The sequence below is a fragment of the Lates calcarifer genome, linkage group LG4, assembly GCF_001640805.2.
Source record: "Lates calcarifer isolate ASB-BC8 linkage group LG4, TLL_Latcal_v3, whole genome shotgun sequence".
Taxonomy (NCBI): domain Eukaryota; kingdom Metazoa; phylum Chordata; class Actinopteri; family Centropomidae; genus Lates; species Lates calcarifer.
The window spans coordinates 15,408,367-15,434,112 of record NC_066836.1 but is presented as its reverse complement, the minus strand read 5'-3'; the positions used below and the strand labels follow the sequence as shown (position 1 = coordinate 15,434,112).

At 43.4% G+C, this 25,746-nt stretch overlaps 1 protein-coding gene across 1 annotated transcript; it reads left to right on the top strand.

The window, feature by feature from the left end:
* Positions 1-1,203: 1,203 nt before the first annotated feature.
* Positions 1,204-25,701, top strand: LOC108883624 (ephrin type-A receptor 4-A). The gene is made up of 19 exons (XM_018676982.2): positions 1,204-1,790; positions 2,496-2,563; positions 5,108-5,305; positions 5,601-5,711; positions 6,153-6,507; positions 14,875-15,030; positions 15,710-16,252; positions 17,777-17,901; positions 18,046-18,205; positions 18,308-18,419; positions 19,270-19,328; positions 19,542-19,655; positions 19,753-19,938; positions 20,019-20,080; positions 20,206-20,415; positions 20,740-20,916; positions 22,801-22,988; positions 23,186-23,371; positions 24,646-25,701. Exons 1-19 carry the CDS (start codon positions 1,634-1,636, stop codon positions 24,761-24,763), a joined length of 3,285 nt encoding a protein of 1,094 aa, XP_018532498.1. The 5' UTR covers positions 1,204-1,633; the 3' UTR covers positions 24,764-25,701.
* Positions 25,702-25,746: the final 45 nt, after the last annotated feature.

Below are 25,746 nucleotides of genomic sequence, written 5' to 3'. Positions count from 1 at the left end.
CGTGATCCCCCTCTCGGCTAATTGGGCCTTTGTGATTGCGCAGTCTGTCGTGACGCTGGGGGAGAATGAAACGTGAAAAACGGTATTATGGTGGATGGGGAAAGAGTGGCAGGTCGATGCAAGGAGATCGTTTTTGGCGTCTCAAAGCGCCAGATGCTCTTCCTGGGTCCATTATGATGCCTTACAGGGGATCGAGATGGTTTCGGCATAGCAACTGTGAAGACACAAAGCGAGATGGAGACCGGACCCAAGACGGAGAATCACACAAACACGTACATGCAAATGCAGGCACACACATGCACTTACACATACACTTACACGTACAGTCCCCCTGTTTAAAAGAGCCTACTCAAAACCAACCAAATACTTTTTATTTAGTGCTGCTTGTCTATGTTTTTCAACGGAGGTTATCAGAACCTACCTTTGTGTGTGTCAAACAAGAACTAAACAAAGTGGAGCACGCCTCTGTTTCACCTTTCGTGGTTAAAATGTACATCACATAGGGAAAAACCCCCACTGGATCAAAGAAAATAAAAATGTATTTGCTTCTTCAAGCTGTGCCTCCATTGAAAGCGATTGTTCACCGCAGTCTTTGAGGGAGGGAGAGTGTAGGAGGACGGGTCATGAGCCTGCTCTTTGTTCGCACCACCACGCTTCTACACAAGGCCGCAGTCATGCCCGCGCCGTCTCGCGTCCTTCCGGGGGTTTACGGATAAAAATAATTTAAAACTGCAGTTGACAGATGGTGGGGGAATACTGAAGCTCTTTTTACTTTATCTCATTAGGCTTACAATATCTTAACAGTCTGTAATCAAATAACCCTCATCATTCATTGGGTTTCTCCTCATCTCCTCAACAACCACCAACAGGTGGAGCTGTAGTCACACTCTTTGGTGTGACTACAGCTCCTCAGGACAAAGAGCTCCCAACTAACCTCAGCTATGCCATGAAGGCACCCAAATCCAAGCAGTTCATCCCCCTTTATTTGGGAACTGTGACACATTCAGGTTTTAAAATCCATGCGACAGCCTGTGTGATGTTAAAAAAAAAAAAAACATGATGGTGTGACGGTTATGACCTCATGCCTGCTGGCATCCTTTAGGTTATCACTGCTAAATGTCACTTATGACGTACAACACCAGATTATCTACTGGACTTTTGAATTTATTAGTTGGATCCTATATGATTTAAATTAGATCAGTGGCTTTAAATTCGGGTCCTAGCTGGTCCTCTCTGGGATTGTTCAGGGGATCGTGAGGCGTCTCCCTGGAAAATCAAGGAATAATCTCAACATTATTTTCAGCTTAAAGTTAGTTATTAACAGGAAAGTGTTTTGATGCTTTTCAGTGTCCCCTGCTTTAATCCATAGAGCCTACAAATAAGTACCAAATGATATCCATTGTTTCCAAAACCTATTTCACTGTGGTTGTTCACTTTCCTTTTTTGGACAATATCAACATAAATATGACACACAGAGGCTGGTGAGGACGACAGTGCTGGATGTCACTTGGCTCAAGCCATTTGAATTACCATTAAGGGAAGCATCTGAGTGGAAGAGACCGCCCCAGTATCCGCTGCTGCATCCAACTCGCTTTCACACTTGGGTTCATTCACACACACTTTTCCCACTGGGATGGAGCCGCTTCAGCCAGCGCGCAGAGCCAACGGGGGACACACACGCTTCCACACGGCACACATGGCTGCGAATTTACGGCGAATATTTTACACCTTCGTCTGGATAATTGCACTGGTCTCGAGCTCGAGGACGAGGATTTATCCACCGAACGAAGGTGAGTGAGGAGGGAACGGACTCGAGCCGCGCGACACGTTCGGGTATTCCGCTCGCGGAAGCTGGGAGAGAAGCGCCGCTGCCTGCGCCCCGCGCGCGTCCTAGGATGGTAAAGAGCAGTTGGGGGTGAGGGGGAGGCAGCGAATATGCGTGAAACTTGAGCAGCCCCGAAAGTTGGATTTTGGGGGTATTTTCACAGTTGTTCGTATTTCTCCTGGTGTCTCACAGAGTTGTGCCCCCAGGGAGTTCAGCTGCATGTTCTCTCTTTCTAGTGCTGTCACGAGAATCTATTGTTTCTCGGATATGTCCACATAATATGGACACTGTAGACTATTATTTACTGTGTAAGACTCACCTTTTATTCATGGGCAGCTAAACTTCCAAACTTATACCTTCTTTTTTTCTTTATGCATGAATCAGATTTGAATCATTTCTACACCCTATCTGATATTATGTAATAGAAATGACAATAATTAATACAAACATTTCTAGACAATAGCAAATAAACAGAGTCAGACCTGCTATTTCCATTTGTCCCAGTTTTAGTGGTAATTCCTCTAGTGGTAATCTTGTGGTGTGGTCAAGTCTTCTAAGTACAAAAACGTAATTTATTTCTCACTACTAAAGAATTATTTTTTTTATTGAAACACTGTAGGCTGTTTTCCCATAAACCACCTGTGTGTGTGTGTGTGCATGTGCATTTTAGTGACCCTGCTGGATACCAGGACAGTGCCAGGAGAACTGAAATGGGCAGCCAGTCCTTCAGAGGGAGGGGTGAGTGGGAGCCTTTTTATTTATTTTTTTATTCTACAGATATGCTGTTTACAACCTGTTCTCTCTTTGGAAAACACACTTCTCTCTCTCTCTCTCTCTCTCCCCTCTCTCTCTCTCTCTCTCTCTTGCTCTCTCACACACACACTTGGTCTGGAAACTGTAAATAATCATCCCACAGATTTTGAAATGTGCTGTTGTTCACCAAGCCTAAGTGCTAATATGAGAGTGCTGGCATTGTGTTTGGCACAAGAAAAGGCATAAACCAGCTTGGTGGTGGGTGTCATTTTTTTAAGGGATTTTTACTACCATGCAGTTGCCAGAATGAATCCTGGAAGTCTCTATTTAATGTCATCTCCTCTCATCTTTTTGTACTTTTTATTGTCGGTACATTATGATCTGCCATCTATACGTCCTCTCTTCCTCCCTCGCTCCCTCTTCCTCTCTCTCTTTCTCCCATTGACTCAGTGTCTCTTTCACCTCTTTGTTGGTTTAAGAGTTATTGGTGAACTTGACTCTTATTTCTTCAGTCACCATGCTCTCATTCTCTCACAAGCTGCTTGATTGACGGGGTCCTGGTCTGCACGCACTGAGCTTTTGATTACAGGCACCCCCCACCTTCCGCATCCCTCAGCTACACACACACACACACATACACACATTTCTGTATGGTTGGGGCAACTGCAAAGCGTTTTTTCCCCCTCTGACAGCTGTGATTTCTATCTGCTGAAAAAAGACTCCAAAGGAGACCAGACAAGCAGGCATCATACCCCATGACAACTTCTTTACAGCTCTTTTCCCCTATACACGCATACCCCACAAAGACACACACATACAATAAACATGCGACAACACACCGTACACAAAGACGTAACCATGTGCTCATGCTCTCGCTCATGCGCACACGCTCTTACATTCACATACTGTACATAGAGGACACAGTTACACTAAAGAGCCACACCGATGCTGGCTTTTTGAGGCAGATACCAATGTTGATATTTGAGAATAATGTAAATAAAACTTATAAACTTATGGCATTAAGACGGTGAATTTTTAACAGTAAACCTCATTGGAAATTAAAATGTGTCAGAAAAATAATTAGATGAATACAAAAAAAAAAAACATAATGCTTTTGAATGAAGAGAAATTAAAGTCAATGGTCCATGAAAATGAAGCCTATAAAACATTTACTGCATTAGAATGTCTTTTTGCATATCTGGCACCAATATCATTATATCAGTATATCTCTAATTGACCAATATCAACCAATAAGATTGGCCCTGATGACAAATCGATCAGGCCCAATTAGACACACACTCACACACACACCCTTCCCCCCAATACACACACACACACATTCTGTCATTCTCTCGCTCTCCCTCTCTTTTTCTCTCTTTCGACACGGCGCATTTAGTGTGTATACAGCTCTCACTAGTAGGGAGAGAGCAGATTATTATTCAGTGGCAATAAAAAGCCAATTTGGAGTTGGGAGGCTCAGCGGTCATTTGAAGGGTCACAGTACAAGGCAAATAGTCAGCTCTATTGAGATGGATGGCGCAGTGAAGGTTGAGCCTGTTTCACTTGTATGAAAATGTGCCTGTAAAAACCTTGGAGTCGCAACAAATCTGAGCCACTGTCCACTGCAGAATATTGATGCAGGAACGAATGTTAGCCTGTGAGGGTTCGAGTGACAGCAGTGAATTAGGGGATGCTCCCCAGCATCTGAAATGTACTTGAGCTTGTTCTCATGTATTTATGAGGACAGAAATTTCCCGAAGTGAACAAAAAAAAAACAAAACAAGATGAATCCTCCACAGCGAGCTTGTATTTCTGTGTTAAGGCTTGTGCCTGCTAGAACTAAACATTAGAGTTCAGTTGGGGTCAAATTTAGACTTATGTCATTGGTTTCAGTTCACGTCAGTGTGGCATGAAAATTGAGTTTTAGAGACTGTAACCTTGGTGTAATCATCACAGTAAACATTTAGTCATCTTTATGTTTTCTTCAGCATTACATTATCACCTGCAGCTGCCACCAGGGACCCTCCTTTGTTGATGCATTCAGGTACTTGTCTAACATCTGAAACTTGAGCATCAGCAGACTTTAAAAATACAAGGCACTTTTTACCTTTTCACAATCCACTTGTGTATGGTTTGTCTTCATTTTCTGACAGCATTGCTTGAAAGCTTTGCTTCTTGGCAGCTGATCATAAGGAAAAGTTTTGAAAACCTGCTCTCAATGGCTCCACTATGTGACAGTTTCACAACTTTGGCAATTAATGTTAAGTTTTTAATGTTCACTTTGATGGAGCATCTGTTTCAGTGAAGTTACAGTTGTCCACAAGGTGATTTTCAAACTGTTCGCATGAACTGAAACTAGTTGATGCCTGGAAAAGTAGGAATTCAGTCTAAATACTTATGGAAGGTTTTGTAATGTAGTGGCCTATAATCCTACGTGTGCACAAATGAGCTAAGACATGCATAGGTTTAGTCATTATATGCCCTCACAAGTGTAGTAAGACAGTTGTATGTATGTGTGTTCGTTTGCAGTGGGAAGAGGTGAGCATTATGGATGAGAAGAACATCCCCATCAGAACATACCAGGTCTGCAACGTCCTGGAACCCAATCAGAACAACTGGCTGAGGACGGATTGGATCCCTCGGTCCGGCGCTCAGAGGGTCTACGTCGAAGTCAAGTTCACACTGAGAGACTGTAACAGCCTACCAGGCGTCACCGGCACCTGCAAGGTACAGTAAGAGATACTTATAATGTCTTGACACAGTGTAATGGTCACTGTATGGTTTAGAAAGCAGTTTCTCTCATCTTTCCTTTAAAGGCTTGACTTTTTTTTAACACGTTAAGTTTAATGCTAATTAGTCAATGGACAGACTGCTGCTAATGGAGCTTTATTATATATTACAGCTGCTGGTTATTCAAGCACAGACACTCCTTCCACTCATTATCATATTAAGAGAAAAGATGAGCACTGATAATGATAAATGGACACTTCAGTCTCTCTTTTTTGTGTCTTTTGTCTTGCAGGAGACATTCAATCTGTACTACCACGAGTCAAACGAAGACAGAGAGAGCTACATCAAAGAGAGCAGCTTCATTAAGGTGGACACTGTGGCAGCAGACGAGAGCTTCACCCAGGTAACACTAAACAAACAACTGAGTCAGGCTTTGAGTTTTTTTTCTTTTCTTTTTTTTTAAATCCTTCCTCCTCCACTCGCTTTAATTTGCTCTTATCTTGAAAATAAAACCCCCTGGCACTTAGCTGTAATTTTTTATTTGTTTTACACGCATTTCTTATCTTACATGTCTATTTTGCCATCCCAAGAATTTTGGCAGGGAGCATTTGCTTAGTCTTTACCAAAATTACCTCTGATTTTAGCATTGTATGCAGTAAAGCTTATTTTACCTTTGTAATCAATAGAAGTCAATGTGGATGAGAGCCAAGTGCTGAAAATGTGCAGATCAGCCACGGTTCAATAGCAACTCCCACTTAAGGTTAAACAAGTGAATTGAATTAATAAGAGCTGACACAGTTTACTGCACATTTCATTGATGAAACCCCTCTCTCTTTCTACCCAGGTGGACGTTGGAGACCGCATCATGAAACTGAACACAGAGGTCCGAGATGTGAAGGTCACGACCAGGAAGGGCTTCTACTTGGCCTTTCAGGACGTCGGCGCCTGCATCGCTTTAGTTTCCGTCAGAGTTTTCTACAAAACCTGCCCGCTCACCATCCGTAACCTGGCAACTTTTCCCGACACCGTCACCGGCGCAGACACGTCCTCCCTAGTGGAGGTCAGGGGCTCTTGTGTCAACCAATCAGAAGAGAGAGAGGAGCCTAAAATGTACTGCGGTGCAGATGGAGAGTGGTTAGTTCCTATTGGTGGATGTCTCTGCAACCCGGGATATGAAGATAAGGGGGGAGCATGTAAAGGTAAGTGATGCAACAGAAATACATTGACTTGTTGTTTGTTCTTGTGATGGTCTGGCTCATCCGTTTTGGACTCCTGCTTTAAACTCTCAGCTCCCCTTGTGTCGCCAATTCAAAGTCCCATGTCTCTATGAGTAACACTCATTAGTGCTCGACTTAACAAGCTACTCGCTAATGACGGAAAACACTGACATGAGATTTGTTTGTGTACTAATTAACACCTGCTTGATTGTTCTGTGGATTATTTTAATTATTTTCAAGTAATACGTTTGGAAATCTTGTCTTAAAGGGACACTCACATGTTGGCCAGCTGGTAATGGCAGTTTTCTCCACCTATTACACAATGCTAGTAAATTGTTAGAGGACTTTGTCCAGTGCAAATATTGTTCGGAGATACCTTGGTGTACAAGATTGCGCTGCAAAATGTGATCAATTACAGCAACGATAAATGTTACACTTTTTTAATAGCTAAAAACAGCTGAGAATTTTTTAATTGTTAAACATACTTGGAGGGAAGTGACAGTTGGATTTTTGTTCGCAGATGTGAGTTCTTGACAACTGCACAAACTCAGACACCTTACAGAAATAGATAAGCATTTTACTTTCCTTCCAAGAGTTAGGTTGTGATTTTAGGCCAAGAGATGGTTTGCTAAAACTGGAAACAGAGGGAAACATCCTGGTTCTGTGCAAAGGTAACAAAATCCACTTACCAGCACCTTTACAGCTCACTAATTAACACATCACATTTTGTGGATTCTCCACTGGTTGCCTTGCAGTCTCACAGTGATGACAAGCCTCCAGTAAGAAATTCACCCAGTCAAGAAATAGTCAAACACCCCCATAAAACCACAACGTGTCATTTTTACATTTCGATTTTTTGTGGAATGTGTTAATTAGTGAACTGTAGGATACCGGTAGGTGGATTTTGTTACCTTTTGACAGAGTCAGGCTAGCTGTTCCCACTCTTTGCAGTCTTTGTGCTAAACTAACTGTCTCTTGACTGCATCTTTATTTTTAATGGGCAGTCGTGTGAATGCTATAGGTGATTTTTTCATCTAACTATTGCAAGAAAGCAGATAAATGAATTTCACAGAATGTTGAACTACGTACTTGCAACTTCTTTTGAAAAGTAACCTCCAGTAACTGATAGCCATCGCTCTATGTCACTATGATTTTGAGTATACCATCATGTCATGTATCCTTTGAATATGCAGTATCCTTCATCTACTCAGTTTGTTTGTTATCTTCATATAAACTGTAAACACAGTTTTAAGTCTTTTCAATATTAGTAGAAGCTCTCAGGTCTCAGTGTGAGGTGTGCTGACATAACAACAGCCATCTGGACAAAAATGTCTTTCTATCACTTACAAATCTGGTCTGAACTTTATGGTAACAAATATGCAAGCTGTTCACACCTCTCACCAACATACATGCGGCATGGATGACGTGTAATGTTTGGAAGTGACTGTTGTGATAGTGAAGACTACTAAATGTGTGTGTTTGTGTGAGAAAGTGGGGTGAACGGGGGACAACAGACTTGGTGGAGACGGTTTTACAACGCGGCGTCACCCCCCCACCCCCCCACCCCAAACACTTCTATTCAGTCAGATACACAAGAGACACACAACGTGTTCACTCGAACATGCACACACACACACATACGCAGATGGACAGAGACCAATAGGGAGACAGGGGAAAGCGACTCACTGATCTGCTCCCTCGGTTTTATTTATGAAGCCTATCCCAGCAGGCTAATTGTATAACAAACAGACCCATAATTCAAAGCGAAAAGAAGAGATGCTGAGAGAGAGAAAGACAGAGAGATGGACATAAAGAGAGGGATGCAGTTGGTGCCAGTTGGCGATAAAGAGAGAAAAAAAACATGACTTTTTTTTCCCTGCAACAGGAAAAGCAGTAGCCAAAATTCTCAACGTGACAAACGTTCTCTGAAACCTTCCCCCCGTTCGGCCCATTTGTTCCTTTTGAAAAGAGGAGGAGGTTTGCGGGGTGGTCCCTGAGGCCTGAAAGATGTTCCTCCTCAACTAGATTTAGGAGAGACCCTTGACTCCGTTGAACCTCCAGCAGATGTGAAGTGCCATCTATCTATCTGATGCTCTCCCCTCCGTCTCCCCGCTCACGCTGCCTGTCAGGTTGTTGGCCGGGTCTCAGCTGCCTCAGTGGAAATCCATCAAAGTGTGGATGAATACCGAATGCTGCTCAGCGAAAACTCTGACCCTGCAGTATTGGATAGACGCCTTAACGCTTCTCCCATTTTGAGTTTGAAATTCGCAGAGAGAAAGAGAAGGGGAGGGCAGAGCGAGACAGAGGGAAAATGCGGATAGATTTGTGAGGAGATTTAGATGATCTGTCTCTCCTCCCCTCACCAAGGTCAAAAGGTTTCTGGATCTTCTAGACTAACATATCTTCACTCAGTCAGCAGAACAGACACGTGCACACGGACGGACCGAGCGAACATGGCTTGGACAGAGACAACTGTCATTACAGGCTGTGATGATACAATAAAAGCAAAAAGGAAATTATGTACCCTCTCTTTGTTGACCAAATACCTTTAAGGAATAGTGCAGCATTTTGGGAAACATGTTCCCTCCTCGTCTGTCTTGATGATAGTTTGATACAAAAATAGAAACCCTGCTTGTAACACCACAACTTATCATTTTTACACCTTGGTTTTAATACAGATTAAACCAACAGAATGTATCATTGAGTTTTTGAGGTGCTGGTTGGAAACTTTTGCTTCCTTTGGACTCAGTCTGTTTAACCCCTGTTTCCAGTCTTTATGCTAAGCTAAGCTAATCATCTCCTGGCTCCAGCCTCATATTTAACGCACAGATATGAGAATAGTCTCAATCTTCTCATCTGACCCTCAGCACGAAAGCAAATGCCAGTATTTCCCAAAATGGCAAACTGCTCCTTTAATTTAATCTTTCAAATACCTCAAATTGTAGCAAACACACACAAACAAGTCCAGACTTGTATAGAGGCTAAATAATAGGAATTGTTCATTCATCCGTGTGTGTTGTGTCTAAATGTCCGCCTGTTTTAGGCTTACTTAGCTTGATTGCTATTTTGAGCTGATTTTGCTGTTGATTTATTTAAAAGTTCAGGTGCAATAACCACAGTTTGCTTCTGTAGAAATAGTTTTGCATTGTTAATGCGTTTTAACATCCCCAAAACTCCTTTTGAATTGAAACAAGAGTAGACTTAGCCAAAGCGGTGAAATGTGAAAAGTTCATTTTCAGAGTTGACACAGAGTAATGAGGATGGAGAGGATGAGAGGAGAGGCTCTGGAGAGGAAGAAGGGATTAGTTGTTGAATGGGGCGAGAGGGGGATTGAAAGAAGGCCACTGACAGCAGAAGGCATCAATGCAGAGTTACCCCTCCCCTGCTGGGGGCTGGTGGTGGTGGTGGAGGGGTTTCGTCATGGAGTGCAAAGGGGACGAGTAGCGAAACACAAGAGGGAGAGAGACAGAGGGAACTCCCCCTCTTTTCTAAACCCCTGGTTAAGACCGAGGTCATGACTGAGCCCGATGAAGACGTCAAAAACTCTGACTGACAGCCACACACACACACACACACACGTATAGAGGGAGAGTTTAGCTGCAGAGTGCAGGGTCATGACCGAGGTAGATGAAGACGTCAAAAGTTTGACAGCTGCGATCCGTCTGGGAGGATCGGAAACGAAGGAGGAGAGACAAGAGGGAAGAGAACAGAGAGAATTTGAAATGTGCACGGCTAGAGAGGTGGAATGACAGAGGAGCCTTCCACTTTTTGTTTCACTGTTTCTCCACTGGCCTCTTTTCTCTGTCGTCTGATTCTGCTCAATTCTGCTCACTGCCTGGGAGGGTTGGAATGTTTCTGTATGTGTGTGTGTGTGTGTGTGTGTGTGTGTGTGAGATTGCATGTGTTTCTGTGTTCCCTCCGTCCAGAGAGATTTCATGGTTACATTTCTTTCCAACGCACCTGCAGTGTCTCGTCAGCAGTAGAAAGCATTTGGACGAGAGAGGGATGAAAAGAGGGAGAAGGAGAGAGAGGCAGCCGCACTGAAAGAGAGATGACAGAGAGAGAGAGAGAGTGAGTGGATGATAAGAAAGAGTGCGTAATCGCTGTATTCAGTCCCTCTAATTATTGCATCGCATTTCTGGACATGTTGGACTGCTGATTTTGTGTGTGTGTGTGTGAGAGTGTGTGCGCAAGCGTACATGTGTGTGTACTGTATCTCCAATTTTCTGCCTAACAAAGCCCTCCCTCCCATATACTCGCAGTTTGGAGGAGTGCCCGGGAATGCCTAGAAAAGAGTGTGGTGGGGCTAGACAGAGAGGGAGGAGGAGTGTGTGTGTATGTGTGGGTATGTGTGTGTATGTGGGTACATGTGCATGTATAGCAGGTGACAAAACAGGGAGACAGTGGAATGGCACAAGTGATTGTCTGAAGCAAGCCAAACCCAAGTGGCGGGGGGGTGGGGGGTGCATTCTGCCGTCACAATCAAAGTGTGTGAGCTATTGTCTCCCGCTCCCAGGTTGTTCTTAATGTAGAGGTTTGCCAGCTCCACCAGGCCGTCTGTAGCTCTCTGGCATCAGAACAAGCTCTGCTCTCCCTCTCTGTCTTGCTCTCATTATCCCTCCTTTTCTCTTCTCCAACTCTTCTCCCCGATCCTCGGTCAGGGGGTGGGGAGGTTGCTGCTGCTGGTGGTGGGGTGGGGGGTCGTAGTCTGATAGTGGGGAGGGGGTGGGGGGTTATTGTTGTAGAGCTCCTTTCTCATGCTAATGTTTGCACTGTTGGCTTTGGGCAGGCACACACACACACACACACACACACACACACACACATTTCTCTTCAAACCACCAGTTTTTGTGAGTATTTAAATTTAGATAAACTTAAAGTTGTGGCCTTCACGGAGCACATTCCCAAGGTTTTAAATGCAAACTGACTCCGAAGAGATGGAAGATATGAGATAAATTTGGCACCAAGCTGCATCGGAGTTGTCAGTTTGACTTCTGTGGGAAGCAGACAATCTTTCAATGAAGACATACAGTAGGCGAAGATAAGAATCGCACCCTCTCTCCGGCCTTTCTGCAGGCTTTAATTAACAGGGCACGACCCCCGTGATTAATAGTGTCCCGCCTCCCCGTGTGGTGGTCTATCAATCCGTCCATCCATCCGTCAATCCGTCCCTCCCTCCATCCATCCATCACAGAGACAGGTGTCAGACTGGAGTGGCCAGGGGTACTTCCTTCCATCCACAACCCCTCTGCTGGGAAGGAACAAGGGATGATGACAAATAACATGGGGTCAAGGAGGATACGCGCACACACACAAAGACACACACACACAACCTGCATGCATACAGTGTGCCGACTAGGCTCTTAGTTGGATTTGCAATGAGCTGCATTTGCATTTTAGGTAGCAGAAGAATGCATATGCAAATGCAGACAATGCTGATAGTAATCAAAGGGCACCTTCCCCTCCGTGTCTCTACCTCCTCCTCCTCACTCTGTCTCTTTCTCTTCACCTTTTTATCTCGCGCTCCTTGTCAGTCTTTTTCTCTCGCCTGTCTCTCCCAGTCAACCTTCCCCATCCTTCTAGACTCTGTCACTTTCTCTCGCCTCTCTCAAACAACCCCCAACGGCTGATTACAGTGTATTTATTGTCCTCCCTAACAGGCAGAATGTGATCGTGCCCTCACGCATCCACACATATCTATCCAAGGTTTCACCTTATCTTATCAGCATGCCTGTACGTTTGCGTCCATATCGTTTGCAGTTTACTGGTCGAGCTCAGGCTCTCTTGCGCGACCCTCGCTGTAGCGTGGGGTTAATGTTGGGTTAATGACACCCTCATGAGCTCTTATTCCAGGTCAGCAACGCTCACTGCCCCCCCTGTTGAAACTAGCCCTAAAATAAGTACAAAAGGCTACAGACAACAGAGAGAATAGAGACATGAGAGGGCGCTGGAGGAAGTTTATGGCTTCAGATACTTGCTCCTTTCTTTCTTTCTCTTCTTTCTTTCTTCACTCTGTCCTCTGTGCTGGAGACGAGGAGAGAGGATTGGGTGGGACAGAGACAAAGGCAGTGTGCTACCCCCCCAGGCAGAGTCTTGTTGAGCCCTGTAATCAACCTCTAAGTCCTTAGCAGGTCAAATACTTTTCTCTGTGTTTTTAATTCCCTCTCTTTCCCCGTCCATGGCTGACTTAAGTACTTTGATGATTTAAAACTTAGGAATGCACAGAACAGCGGGAGAATAATAAACACTGTGTTTTATCTCGCATTTGATGATATCAGCTGACACGATATGATGAGTCATTCACCACATGAAAGCCAATCTTATCAGCTGTAAATGTGTTTATGAATTTACAGGTATCGACTGCAGTGTGTGATTCTGTGCGGTCTCGTTTGAATTGGTGTCAGTATCGAGCTATAAGTGCCGCTAGCTGGCTTCAAAGCTTTCTGGAGGCTTGACACTTGGAGCAGAGAGAGGGATATATGGAGATACAGCACAAAGCCGTATAAGTGGAGGTCGAGGAGGAAGTGCACAGGGAGCAAATGAGGGAGGTTGTGAAAAATGTGAAAGGGAGGGCAAGCGAGTGTGTGAAAGAGCAAATCTATGGGGGCTCACGCAGATGGGGCAGGATGGTCGGTGTGAGTAGATTACAGAGGAGACTTCCTCTCTCTCATCTACTGATGAGCATGTCATAAAGCATACTGACACACTTGAACACACACACACACACATTCAGGCACACACACCATTCCCACATTCCTATCCACTCCCACTGGGATGTCTTCATCTCCCTTGGAAATGTGAAAGGGTTGGGAAAAAAAGAAGGAGAGAGCTGGGAAAGATGGTGGGATTGAGGAAGGAGATTGAATAGGGTGTGATGATGAAAAAGAAGGTGTTGAAAAAATTGATTGCAGTTGAAACAAATGAAGGATTTCCTACTGAAATTAAAGAGAGAGGAAAAAATGTCTCTAACCAGCCGCGCTTTGCCATCTCTTCTGCTTCACCAGTGGATGTCAAGCGGTATAATTATGCACTCATTTATTGTATTGTTGCTCTGTCAATGTATGAACTCCTTGGTATACAGAGAGAAGATTTCCCTCCCTCCACCCCCCCCCACCCCCCACCCCCCCGTCTCTCCCTCACCCTCTCTCTTTCTCTGTTTCTCCTCTTTCATATATTTAAATGTCAATTATATTTGTGTGGGCTGTCGGCACTGTGGAGTTTTGATGTATTCAGTTCTAGTGTCTCTGGTCTCTGTGTGTGTGAGTGGGAGCTGATCAGTAAGTGTTCTTTTAGGTTTTTCTTTCTTTGCTCATCAAAATCAGAGATAAAAGAAGTCAAAGTGCCCCTCCTCCTCCCGCTATATCCATTTCTCTCCCTACATTTTTCTTCATACTTGTTTGTCTTTGGCTCAAAACGCTGTCCAAAGGGAAAAAAAAAAAACTCCATGTGTTGATTAACTTGACGTGTGGGCTTTCTAAGCAGTCAATACAGGAGACAACAAAGACTGTATCAAGGGTCAGGGGTGAGCAGACCTAAAGTCAATGTTCACTGCACTGTTTGCAGCCAACATCGGAGTGGACTTTAATTGCGAGGGACTCACTAATAATGGGGACTTCTTAAAGGTACCTTGTGCAGTATTTCTCACCAAAACACACTGTGTGTATTTTTGGGGGCCTAATACATGTGTTGACTGTATTTCCCTCCTCATATAATTCTAGCAAAGTAATTTTGAAGCCCACACTTCTTAGCGTTTCATCAGTGGGATGCAACATGAAACATTAAATGAGAAATCTGCATCATGTCACCTCATATGCTCATTATTTTCATGATTAAATGATTGTTCTATAAAGATTTTAGAAAACACTTTTAAAAAAAATGCAGATCACACTTTCCCATATCTAAGACAGTCAAGTAGCTATGAAAGATAGTCCAGTTAATAAGAAAATTGTTAGCAAATGTTTACATTTTTAAAGATGTAACCAACAAACTTCTGGCATTTTTGCTTAATAAAAATGATTTAAAAATATATACTAATCGACCAATCAACTAATAGTTTCAGGTTTCGCAAAACTAGTAGTAGTAGCACAAAATACAAACAAAATGGGGGCCGGCTCATCAAAACCTTGCTCCACAGCACCACTAGTGGTTGAAAACTGCACAGTGCACCTTTAAACAAGTTGTGTGTCCTTTCAACCTAATGTACTGTCACTTCATTTTAAAAGTTCTTTTTAGTGTCTTTCATAAAATTTGAGGCAATGTGACCTGTTTTTTTTATTGACTTTTATTCATGCAGGTGTGTTTGGATAAGCATTAAAGTGTCGCTCTCAATGTCTCTGTCTCTCTCCGTAGCCTGCTCTGTTGGTTTCTATAAGGCCAAGTCCTCAGATGCGGGATGCTCCAAGTGTCCCCCGCACAGCCACTCGCTTAGAGACGGGGCAACTGTTTGTGACTGCCACACTGGATTCTTCCGTGCTGACGGCGACCCTCCATCCATGGCCTGCACCCGTAAGAAAACACACACACATACATTCATGCAAGCCAATGCACAAGTGAAAACGCAGACAAGATGTGTGTGCATTGCTTGTAAATAAAAGCAAAAAGCACACTCATTGTTTCCCCAACCTCTCTATCTCTACCAAACAGAGGGAGACACAAACTTGTCTGAATGCCACCCCTGTTTCATGATCCCATTACTTATGACTAAGCCACCATCTACATCCTGTCTGGGAGTGATAACTAAAGAAAATGAGAAGTGAATAAATGTCCTCTCTCTCCCCCTCTCTTGCGCTTGCTCTCTCTGTGTCTCTCTAAGTCTGTGAGTAGGTTCTGTGTGACAGAGTTGGAGACCTTGGCCTGTGTGTCATAAACTTAATTATGCCTATATACAGCACATGGTTTCCTTGGCTTGGGAAAAACGAAAACACACACACGCACATACACACATGCAGTCTCCCAGACGCACAACCAAACAGAAATGCCACAGAAGAAAACATCCAACCCATCAAAAACATCTCTGAGCAGTATGGTTTTCAGCCTGATGCCAGATGTCTACATTTCAGCCTGTGCCAACAACTCCCCCCACCTCCCTCTCGTCTACTTCTGCTTCCCTCATGTGTAGTATATAATGTACGGTATATGTGGTTGGTTGTGTTCACACTCATATTTATCGCCATCTCCTCCTCAGAGCCACCTTCAGCCCCGCAACAGCTCATCTCAGTTGTGAATGAGACCTCGGTGGTCTTGGAGTGGACCCCACCTCGCCGGCTGGGAGGACGAAGTGACACCAGCTACAGCCTGGAGTGTCTCATCTGTCAAACAGGGAGTCAGACCAGCAGCCACAGTCAGACCGGCGGTAAAGCCCTCCCCAGGAATCGCAGCGTCTCCCATCCCGAGGCTCAGCACAGTGGCCTTGGGATGCAATCCGACCAGGGGATTGTAGGATCTGATCGGGGGAGGGGCGTCTTCCAGAGCGGACCGGTCCCTGAAGATTACCCGAGGCCCGTCCCCGGCTCCTCCGCCTCTAGCGCTCAGCTCTGCCTGCCCTGCGGCTCCGACGTGCTCTTCTCTCCCGGACAGACCGGCCTGAAGACCACCAGGGTTGTGGTGAGCGAGCTGAGGGCCCACACCCACTACACCTTCATCGTCCACGCACGCAACGGGGTCTCCCAGTCCAGCGGTGCAGGGGCAGCCCAGAGCGTGTCTGTCACCGTTACCACCAACCAAGCTGGTGAGAAGTGGGGAGGTGTTTGTGTGTGATAAATATGTTTGTCAGATTGTTGACTGTTGCAGTAACACAAAATCTGCTTATAGATGTTGTCCGTAAGTGGGTCAGCACAATACAAACTGCTGCTCAATGCATGTGTCCACTGGGAAGGAAGGCCCCACGAGTAATGATCAAAACTGTGGAAGCATAATATGAACAAGCTCTGCATGTAGTTATATATGTGAATGATAAAGGGAGTATCCGATCTAGAACGCCTCAAAGCTTCAAAACAGCCACTGCTGATGCATTTTCTGCATTAAAAATAGCAAGTAAATGTATTAGGAATGCATATATTTTACTATAATGCCTCTTTAATATATTTTTGATGAGTTTCACATACATTTGATGAAGAAAAATGAACTGACTTGGCTCTGAAAAGCAGCTCTGCATTTAAATATATTTGCTATAGATTAACTTTCTATTTGCATTCATTATATAATGCTGCAATGGACTGTGGTAGAAGAAGACTAAAGTTGAACAAACACGCGAGGACACATCCATCGTAGAACAGGCAGAGATTCCACTGTCTCCATAAACAACAAAACGTAACGCAGCTACAAGACACTTTTCTCGCTCTGTCTTAACTGGAAACTCTTTGCTCTTACTATCGCTGTCATAGTTGCCATAGTTATTACTCTGTCCTCCTACACCTAACAACAGCTGAATTAATTATAGGGGTGTTTTCAAGAGGATGTCAGAAAGCATTCTTGGAAATGTAAATCACTGACTTAAATACAAATAGACAGAGCTGCTTGAAGGGAAAGTAGATGCAATGAAAGAGTCATTTACAACACTACATAGCAAAATCGTTGACACATAACAGCCTTAGTGTATCCAAGTGTGGGATTTTCTTTGTGTCGGTTCGTGACCACGAAAATGTTTGAAAAATCACCCCGATTTTATGGCGTGTTTCATTTTAGTTGTGAAGGTGTCAGCTGGTGTGTGGCGCTTTACCCACACATGCTCTCCATTAGTTTTTCCAGCATGTGCTTTTCTGTTTTTTTGCGTACTTTTACATCTCAACTGTCATTGCTCTAAGACTCTTTGGTGGCATTTAGAAACCGGCACACCTGCTTAGTTCCAGGTGCCGCCCCCCTCCCTCCCCCCAGGGGAAATAACTTCGCTGTGTGTGCACAGCATGAGAGTGTGTCTGGGATGTGTCACGTCCAACCTGCACCACCATATGGCTGGATATCATGTGAACAGCCACAAAGAAGGACAAATCGAAAATTGAGGCATGTAAGAGGAGAGAGAGAGTGGAGAATGGGTCTTGTCTCTGTGGAATAGGCAGGAATGAGATTTGGGTCAGTTCTCAGGTGCACTGGGTCAATGGGATTGTTGACAAAGAGGCACCATACATACCTATGGAAGTATATGCATGTGGAATGATTTGATCTCATAAACAGAATCACCGACTAAACAGTGTGTCATTCTACAAAGTTATTATTGTGACTGAATTATCTCTCACCATCTCCCCTTCCCTCTCAGCTCCATCCCCGGTGTCGTCCATCCAAGCCACAGATGTCACCAGGCACAGTTTGTCGTTGTCATGGCAACAGCCGGATCGACCCAACGGGGTCATATTGGAATACGAGGTCAAGTTCTATGAAAAGGTGAGTCGCCCGCAGGTTAATGCAGCTCAGGCAGCTGTCTGGAATGTCAATATGTGGGCACGCTGTTTGTATTTCACTGATGGCGGAGATGGATTTGCAGTCAGGCACTGAAAAGAGACCCCTCTTTGTGTCCCGTCTAATCAGGATCAGAGAGAGAGGTCCTACCGCATAATGAGGACCTTCTCTCGCAGCGTCGATGTCACGGGTCTCAACCCCCTCACTGTGTACGTGTTTCATGTACGTGCTCGCACGGCTGCCGGATACGGAGAGTTCAGTGCTCCATTTGAATTCTCCACCAATTCAGGTATTCTGACAATAATGTCGACTAGTTTTAAAAGATACGTGAAAGTTTCTACGAGGAAGTTAGAACTTTCTGATTGGTGACTTCTGTGTCCTTCCCTGTTAGATCCCTTCCCTCTGATTGGAGAAGGAGTTAACTCAGCCTTCCTGCTGCTGTCTGTCAGCGGGGTTGGAATTTTACTGCTGATATCTGCAGCTGTCTTCATCATTAGCCGCAGGTATACACACACACACACACAAACACACACATACACATATATAAAGGCATCCATACAGGCAGGTGTGCTCTCCTATATGCTTGTTAGGTCCGCTTGATGTTTCCCATCGCTGCTCCACTAACGTCAACCTGTGTGCTGCCTCCGCCTTAACTACTGCTTTTGACCAAACTGCCACAATGCACACAAACAACACACACACACACACACAGAGTCCCCCTGCTATTGTGTGGCTAAATAATGTGTGTGTGTTACCTGGAGCTTTTAAAGGGGATTAGAGTGGAGACAGTGATAATCCCTTTGTCCCTGACTTGTCATTACTGTCTCTTCACCAGCACAGCTTGTGTGTCAGCTTCCGCCGGCGTGCACACTCACACACTCACACACACACTCACACAAACTTGCGCGAGCACTGATAGACACACACAGTCTCTCTCTCGCACACACACCTGCTCACCCACAAAGGTGTTTTTGACAGTTTCTTTGTTTAATGGAAAACACCTTTTATCTTGCGCTACCTGAGGCGTCGCCCCTCCTCCCTCTCTCCCTTAAATGCTTTCATCTGCTCGCTCTGTGTCTTTCCCGCAGCCCGTTGCTCTCTGTTCTCATTGTCTCCGCTTTCTATTGCGGCAAATCCTGAAAAACCCAATGAATGCACGGCGCCACTGGAAAAGAAACACACAAAGTTGAAAACAATGTGACACATGTGGCCTTTTGTCAGTTTGCTCAACTGTAAAAATCACAACAGAAACACGCGAGAAGCGAAAAGAAACAGTTACAGGAAGGCTCTGACGCACTCGCTCGTCTGCTGTGTCTGTGTGTTAAACGTCTATCATTTCTTATGTCTCATCAGGAGGAGCAAGTACAGTAAAACAAAGCAGGACTCAGAGGAGGAGAAACATCTTAACCCAGGTAGACTGCACGCACACATACACTGCAAAAAAGACAGAGATGACAGATGGATGCTCTTTTTCATCTTCTTCTCTCCGATCCACCTGCACACATCTTATACGCATACTGCCAAAGACATTTACATAACATATGCAAGCAGTTATACAACTCATATTTCTCACCCTCCTCTGCATCCCTCTTTATCCCCCATCGCCTCCTTTCCTCTCCCACCAGGGGTCAAAATCTATGTGGATCCGTTCACCTACGAAGACCCTGATCAGGCCATCCACGAGTTTGCCAAGGAGATTGATGTTAGCAGTATTCACATCGAGAGGGTTATTGGCATGGGTAAGCCTGGCATTAGTTCTTGCACATACACACACACACAAACCCACACACACATGCTTACTTGGCGCTGACTTCGCTGTTCGCTCTATGCGTGTAGGAGAGTTTGGGGAGGTGTGCAGTGGTCGGCTGCGTGTGCAGGGGAAGAGGGAGATCTACGTGGCCATCAAGAGTCTGAAGGCGGGATACTCTGACAAACAGAGGAGGGACTTCCTGTCTGAGGCGTCCATCATGGGGCAGTTTGACCATCCGAACATCATCAGGCTGGAGGGTGTTGTCACGAGATGTGAGCAACAGCAGTATTTGGATTATGAGTTGATGTGCAGGTTGTAATTCAGCCTAATGATTTTAATTCTACCTGTTTAGGTAAGCCACTGATGATCATCACAGAATACATGGAAAATGGATCCCTGGATGCTTTTCTTCGTGTATGTGCAGTTTATTATGTTGTCTTCTTCTGTTATGAAACAAACATAAATTTTGTTTCTGAGTGGCATTTCTCCAGCGGCGTCCGTGTTGACCTGTTCTTGTCTCTGTTGTTTCAAAATTTCAGAAGCATGACGGCCAGTTCACGGTGATCCAGCTGGTCGGCATGCTGCGCGGCATCGCCTCAGGTATGAAGTACCTGTCAGATATGAGCTACGTTCACAGAGACCTGGCGGCTCGGAACATCCTGGTCAACAGCAACCTGGTGTGTAAGGTGTCGGACTTTGGCCTGAGTCGGGTTCTGGAGGACGACCCGGAGGCTGCCTACACTACAAGGGTAAGACACACTGAGCGTGCACGTGCAATCTGCTGTTTTTAGGACAAATCTCCTGATTGCAAATTTAATATTCTTCTATTTACATGCTGTTTATGTGCCATCACGCCTTCAGTTCACACATTATTTATTAAATGGTGCCATACATCTTTGACTTATTGAAAAACATATTTATTATAGAATTTGCCAAATGGAGACAAAGTCATCAGTCAAAGCGTAAGCTGAAGTCATTTTCTCCAATTGGATAAATGAACCAGTCAATCAATGGATGAAATCAACAAATTCCATTAGTCACTGAACCTGTATGACTTTTATTGCTGTTCAAAGGAGGCCACTGGGACTTATCTTTCCCCTGGAGGGAAGATCCCCATCAGATGGACGGCCCCAGAGGCTATAGCCTACAGGAAGTTCACCACAGCCAGCGATGTGTGGAGTTATGGTATCGTCATGTGGGAGGTGGTTTCATACGGAGAGAGACCCTACTGGGACATGAACAACCAGGATGTGAGTAATTTCTATATTATCTAACCTATTAGATGCCTCACAGTGAAAGGAGTCAACTATTTCCTGAAATTCTGTGCATAAATGTCAAACTACTGGACCATCTACATTATTATCATTTAATGAAGGATCAAGGACGTGACCACACCCAAAATGGTCCACCGCTTTGAATAAGTTATGCACACAAGTATGATACTTTAAGTGGGAGTAAGTCAAAGTTGAAGCAGGAAGAAGCTATGTAAGATCTAATGAATGTTTACACTTTCACCTTCATTTTCATTTCCAGATATGTGGTTTACACAAAATGACTGGAGTGGGGATTTGCTTAAAGCTGTCTGTGTGATTACTCATGTGGTCGCCCCCATGCACTCTGTTGTGGAGATATGTCTATGAAATATTGGCAGTGAAGCTGATGAGTAAAATGTTATCAGAACTGAAAGATAAATAACAGTTAATAGCACAGTCTCTGGACACACTGACGAGCCGCAACATTAACATCAATTACAGTTTAAGTATAATTTGTGTGCTCTGAGGAGTCAAATTTATCTTTTACTTCTGTACAGTTCACAAATTGGACTCAAATGAACCAAGGCAGCACATCTTTAGGATATTTTGAGAGAGGACTTCTGGAGAAAAATAACTTGTCCTCTGTGTGGCGTACTGCATTCTGACCCAGTGTCTTCATCCACAGAAAGGGCGGGAAGCCAAGATTTTTATTTTTTGGCACAGTCTAAATATTACATTGAAATATTTTGAAGATAAATATTTAGACATTATAAAAAATGACAAGAAAGTGCTGCTGAGAGTTATCCTTCCGCCATGCATGTGCATTTTGTAAATTTAGGAGTCATTTAGTTCTGATAAGATTCTGAGATCTGAGACAAAAATCCTGTTTCAGAACAAATTTGCAGTCACTTTGCTATCAAAACTCCTTAAGTTTGAGTAGGTCAAAGAGCCAATCTGGCATGTGGAAATTTCCAAGCATGATTGATTTCATCTGCCACACTTGTGTTGCCTAACAAAACTTCCCTGATTCTCAAAACATTTTAGCCATTTTATTTATTCTTTTTGCCAACACAAATTAGTGCAGACTGAGCTGCTCTTCTTCTTTAATTTAATCTTATTTGTTTTAGAGAAACTCTGGGGTATTGACTTATCTCACGACTAACTGCAAATAAAGCATGAAAAGCATATATTTACATGTAATTCCTCAGGTGTGATCCAGTGACGGGCAAGTTTCGAGTTCATGTTAAATAAGTTTAAAGTGTGTTACTGATGTACAGTATAGGCCCATAATGCAATGCACACAGGAAACAGAGGAACTGCTCACAGCTGCAAAAAATTAAAATAAATTGCATATGGCGGTGAGACAGCTCTGGAGAGATCTTGGAAAACAACAAGAAAGTAATAAATCTTTGGAAAAAGGTTTTTGCTTTCTTTTTGTACAACTGGCAGTTGTGCTTTAAAGTGGCAGTTTGATTGACGTCCTTTGGCAAATTATTTTCATCATTCCCTGTACAAAACCACAGAGTGCATAGATTTATTCAATGCAACAACAGTATACTGTGACAATCAGTATATAGTGTGCAGTGTTAGTAGTATGGAACTGGGGAAAACTGCCATGTCAGCTAGACAAGCAACTACGAGAAAAAAGGTTCTTTATGAGCTTTGCAAAGTTGAGGTTTTATTGGCAACGTGCTAAACTAAGATGATGAGCACAGTAAATAATAAATATAAATAACAGTCTTCTTAACTTCAGTATGTCCCCATCTGCTTGTAGAAGGGGCTTTAGACTTGCTTCTTGTTTTGTGATACTTGTGTAAATTCCTACCTTTGGCTGCACACTGATAAAAATATAAAACCTCCTCTTCTTTCCATCCAACCTAGGTGATTAAAGCAATAGAAGAGGGCTACCGCCTACCTGCTCCTATGGACTGTCCTGTGGTTTTGCACCAGCTCATGTTGGATTGTTGGGAGCGAGAGCGAGCGGAGAGACCCACCTTCAGCCAGATACTCAACATGCTGGATAAACTCATCCGTAACCCTGGGACTCTGCGCCGGACAGGAGGGGACAGGTACATACTGTACACTGTGCACATAAAGAAAAAAATGCATGCAAATCCCCATATAGCCACACTCATACTGTACTCACACCCAGCGCAGTATATGTTTTCAACTCCATTGTTAGGTGGCTAGGTAGCTAGATTTCACACTTCTGTTTATGAACATTTTCTCCACCAACCCATTTTCTCTCCTTCTCCTGTGTTAACAGACCCACACCCACCATGCTGGAGTCAGGGGTGGGCTCAGAGGTGTGTGTGTCAGTCGTACCAGAGGTGTGTGTGCCCGAGTGGTCGGTGTGCGAGTGGCTGCAGTCCATCGGGTTGGAGAGGTACAGAGACACTCTGGCAGCAGCAGGATACACCAGCCTTGACAGCCTACTGGCTCTCACACACCAGTAAGTGTACTCTCATGTGAAAATGGATTAAAGTGAGAGTCATCTTGGCATTTGCTCATCACATTTCTTAGTGCAAAACCAGCAGCAGCAGAAAAACAGAATTTTACTTGTATTGTTATGCAACAATCATACTCAAAATCAAAACAGGTGATAAAATTTCCCTCTGTGATCATGAAAATCTGACATAGAAAGGAACAAATCTTACTTATTTAACATTAACTGCCTTCATTTTGTAGCAGTAGACTCATAAACACATAAGCTGTTTGTGACAAAAGGATAAGAGATACACTGTGTTTGGGATCCAGCTCTCTAAAGGCTTCAGTATGCTTTAAAATGTTATTTAAGGGAAAAGCTGATTATATGTGCTCTGAACAGATCTTCTGCACACTTTTCTTATCTCTGCACACCTGGCCAGTAGCTGCGTAAGTTGGAATGCTTGTCGGATTGTTGGCATGAGAAAGTTTTAAAAATTTCTAATGTCAGAAAGGTGTGCAGGGGAGGAGGTTTCAGATACTGTTTGATGATCCAGCAAGCATACTGACTCCTTTACAGTTTATCAAGATGTTATAGCACTTGCAATCTTATATTTATTATATATTTTTTAAACTTTTATTTAAATCTTTCATTTTAATCAATAATTCTGCTGCAGAGATCAAAACCAACAGTGAATGTATCCATCTAAATGGTAATATGTTATGTAGTTTATTCTTCTGTTTCATATAACTCTGTTGCAAGTTGTATATGCAAGTAAAAACAATTAAAATACATAAAAGAACCATACCAGTGCATGAATATGGCCCTTAAAGTTGTATGTGAAACAACTCTGCAACTGTATTTCCATGTTACTGAGCATGCTCAGGGATGTGGTTTCTTGTTAATGTTGCTTTCCTTTGGTGTTATACCCTTTGATGTGTTTGAATAGTTCTAAATGGCAGTCCGACGCATAAACTATATCAGGCTGTGGCTGCACAGACAACTTGATATTATGGTTATAGCTTAAGTGGTAGACTGGGTTGGCCATTAATGGTGAGGTTGGTGGTTAAGCAATGATTCAGATGTGTCACTGAGCAGAATCTGAACCCCCCAGCTCCTGAAGTCTGTGCATGCCTGGGAAAGAATTCAAGTTGCTTTGGATGAAAGTGTCTGCTAAATCAGTGTAATATTGGTTTTGGTTGGTGATGACTAAAAGAAAAATCCCACATACCTTATCCTTTAAACACTGCCTCTGTTAGCTCCATGTGTCTGAACATATATCTTTGTCTCTTCACCCACAGGGAGATGGACAGACTTGGAATAATCACACCATCACACCAGGACATACTAATTGCTAGTGTGCAGCAAGAAATGTTGTCTCAAATGCAACACATGCAACACACAATGGTTCCCGTCTGAACTGCAGAATGGATACAAACCTGTTTTGAGAAGAATTTCATTTACCTCATTCATGCACTTTAGAGGGACTTTTCACCAGTGGAAAATACAAGGAGTGGATTAAAGTGAAAATACGAAGTGAGAAGAAGAGAAAGAGAGAAAAGCAGCACTTTTGTGAACTTCCATTCGGCGGAGTTTTCTAAAAAAAAAAAATTAAAAACATGATCTGGACGTGGCCACAGATAGCATTAAGCTACTGAGAGCTTAGACTGAAGCCTCATCCTCTTAGCCAACTTTATTTTTCATTATTTTATTATCTGTTTTGTGAAGGCTGACATGTAAAGGCTGTGCATAAGCAGAATGGCTTCCAGCTTTTTTTTTTTTTCCCTTTCGCTGCTTTGGGCTTGACTTGAATAAAATGTGTTTCGTGTTTGCCTGTATGTCTGCACGAATGTGTGTGAGAGTGTGTGTGTGTGTGTGTGTGTGGTGATGTGCATAGCGTGAATCCACACAACATGGAAAGTCCCATGTCAAGGCATCAACTATCTTTGAATACTCTGAATATGCAAAGTTACCAGAGAGAGTGGGAGGAGCCAGACAGAATGTACCATTACAAGCTCTTACTAGTTTAATACTGGAAGATCATACTAACAAACTATGTGACTTGCCTATGTTTTTAATTTTTTTTATTTTATTTTTTTTACTTGTATGAATTATTGTTTCTGTTGAAATAGACATTTAGATTAGTATGTCAACCATCTGTCTGTGTATATGTCTCTTGTTTGATGCTAAGGATTAGCTACATGAAGCATTTCCTTTATTTATGGTCTTTTTTTTAAATCTAGTTTGTACATTGTAAAATAGAAACACTGAGGAGACATTGTAATGATGCCATATTGCATTGCAATAAATGCCAAAACCCATCTATTTATGTAGGGTTTAATCTTGTTTGAACAAAACATTTCCATTGTAATGTATTTAATGGACACTATATATTGTAATTA

Excerpts from the sequence above, each read along its gene's own strand:
- LOC108883624 (XM_018676982.2), top strand. The coding sequence starts at position 1,634 with ATGGAGCCGCTTCAGCCAGCGCGCAGAGCCAACGGGGGACACACACGC. Across the intron at positions 16,253-17,776 it reads CGTTACCACCAACCAAGCTG|CTCCATCCCCGGTGTCGTCC; the intron begins GTGAGAAGTGGG and ends CTTCCCTCTCAG. Across the intron at positions 22,989-23,185 it reads CGCCGGACAGGAGGGGACAG|ACCCACACCCACCATGCTGG; the intron begins GTACATACTGTA and ends CTGTGTTAACAG.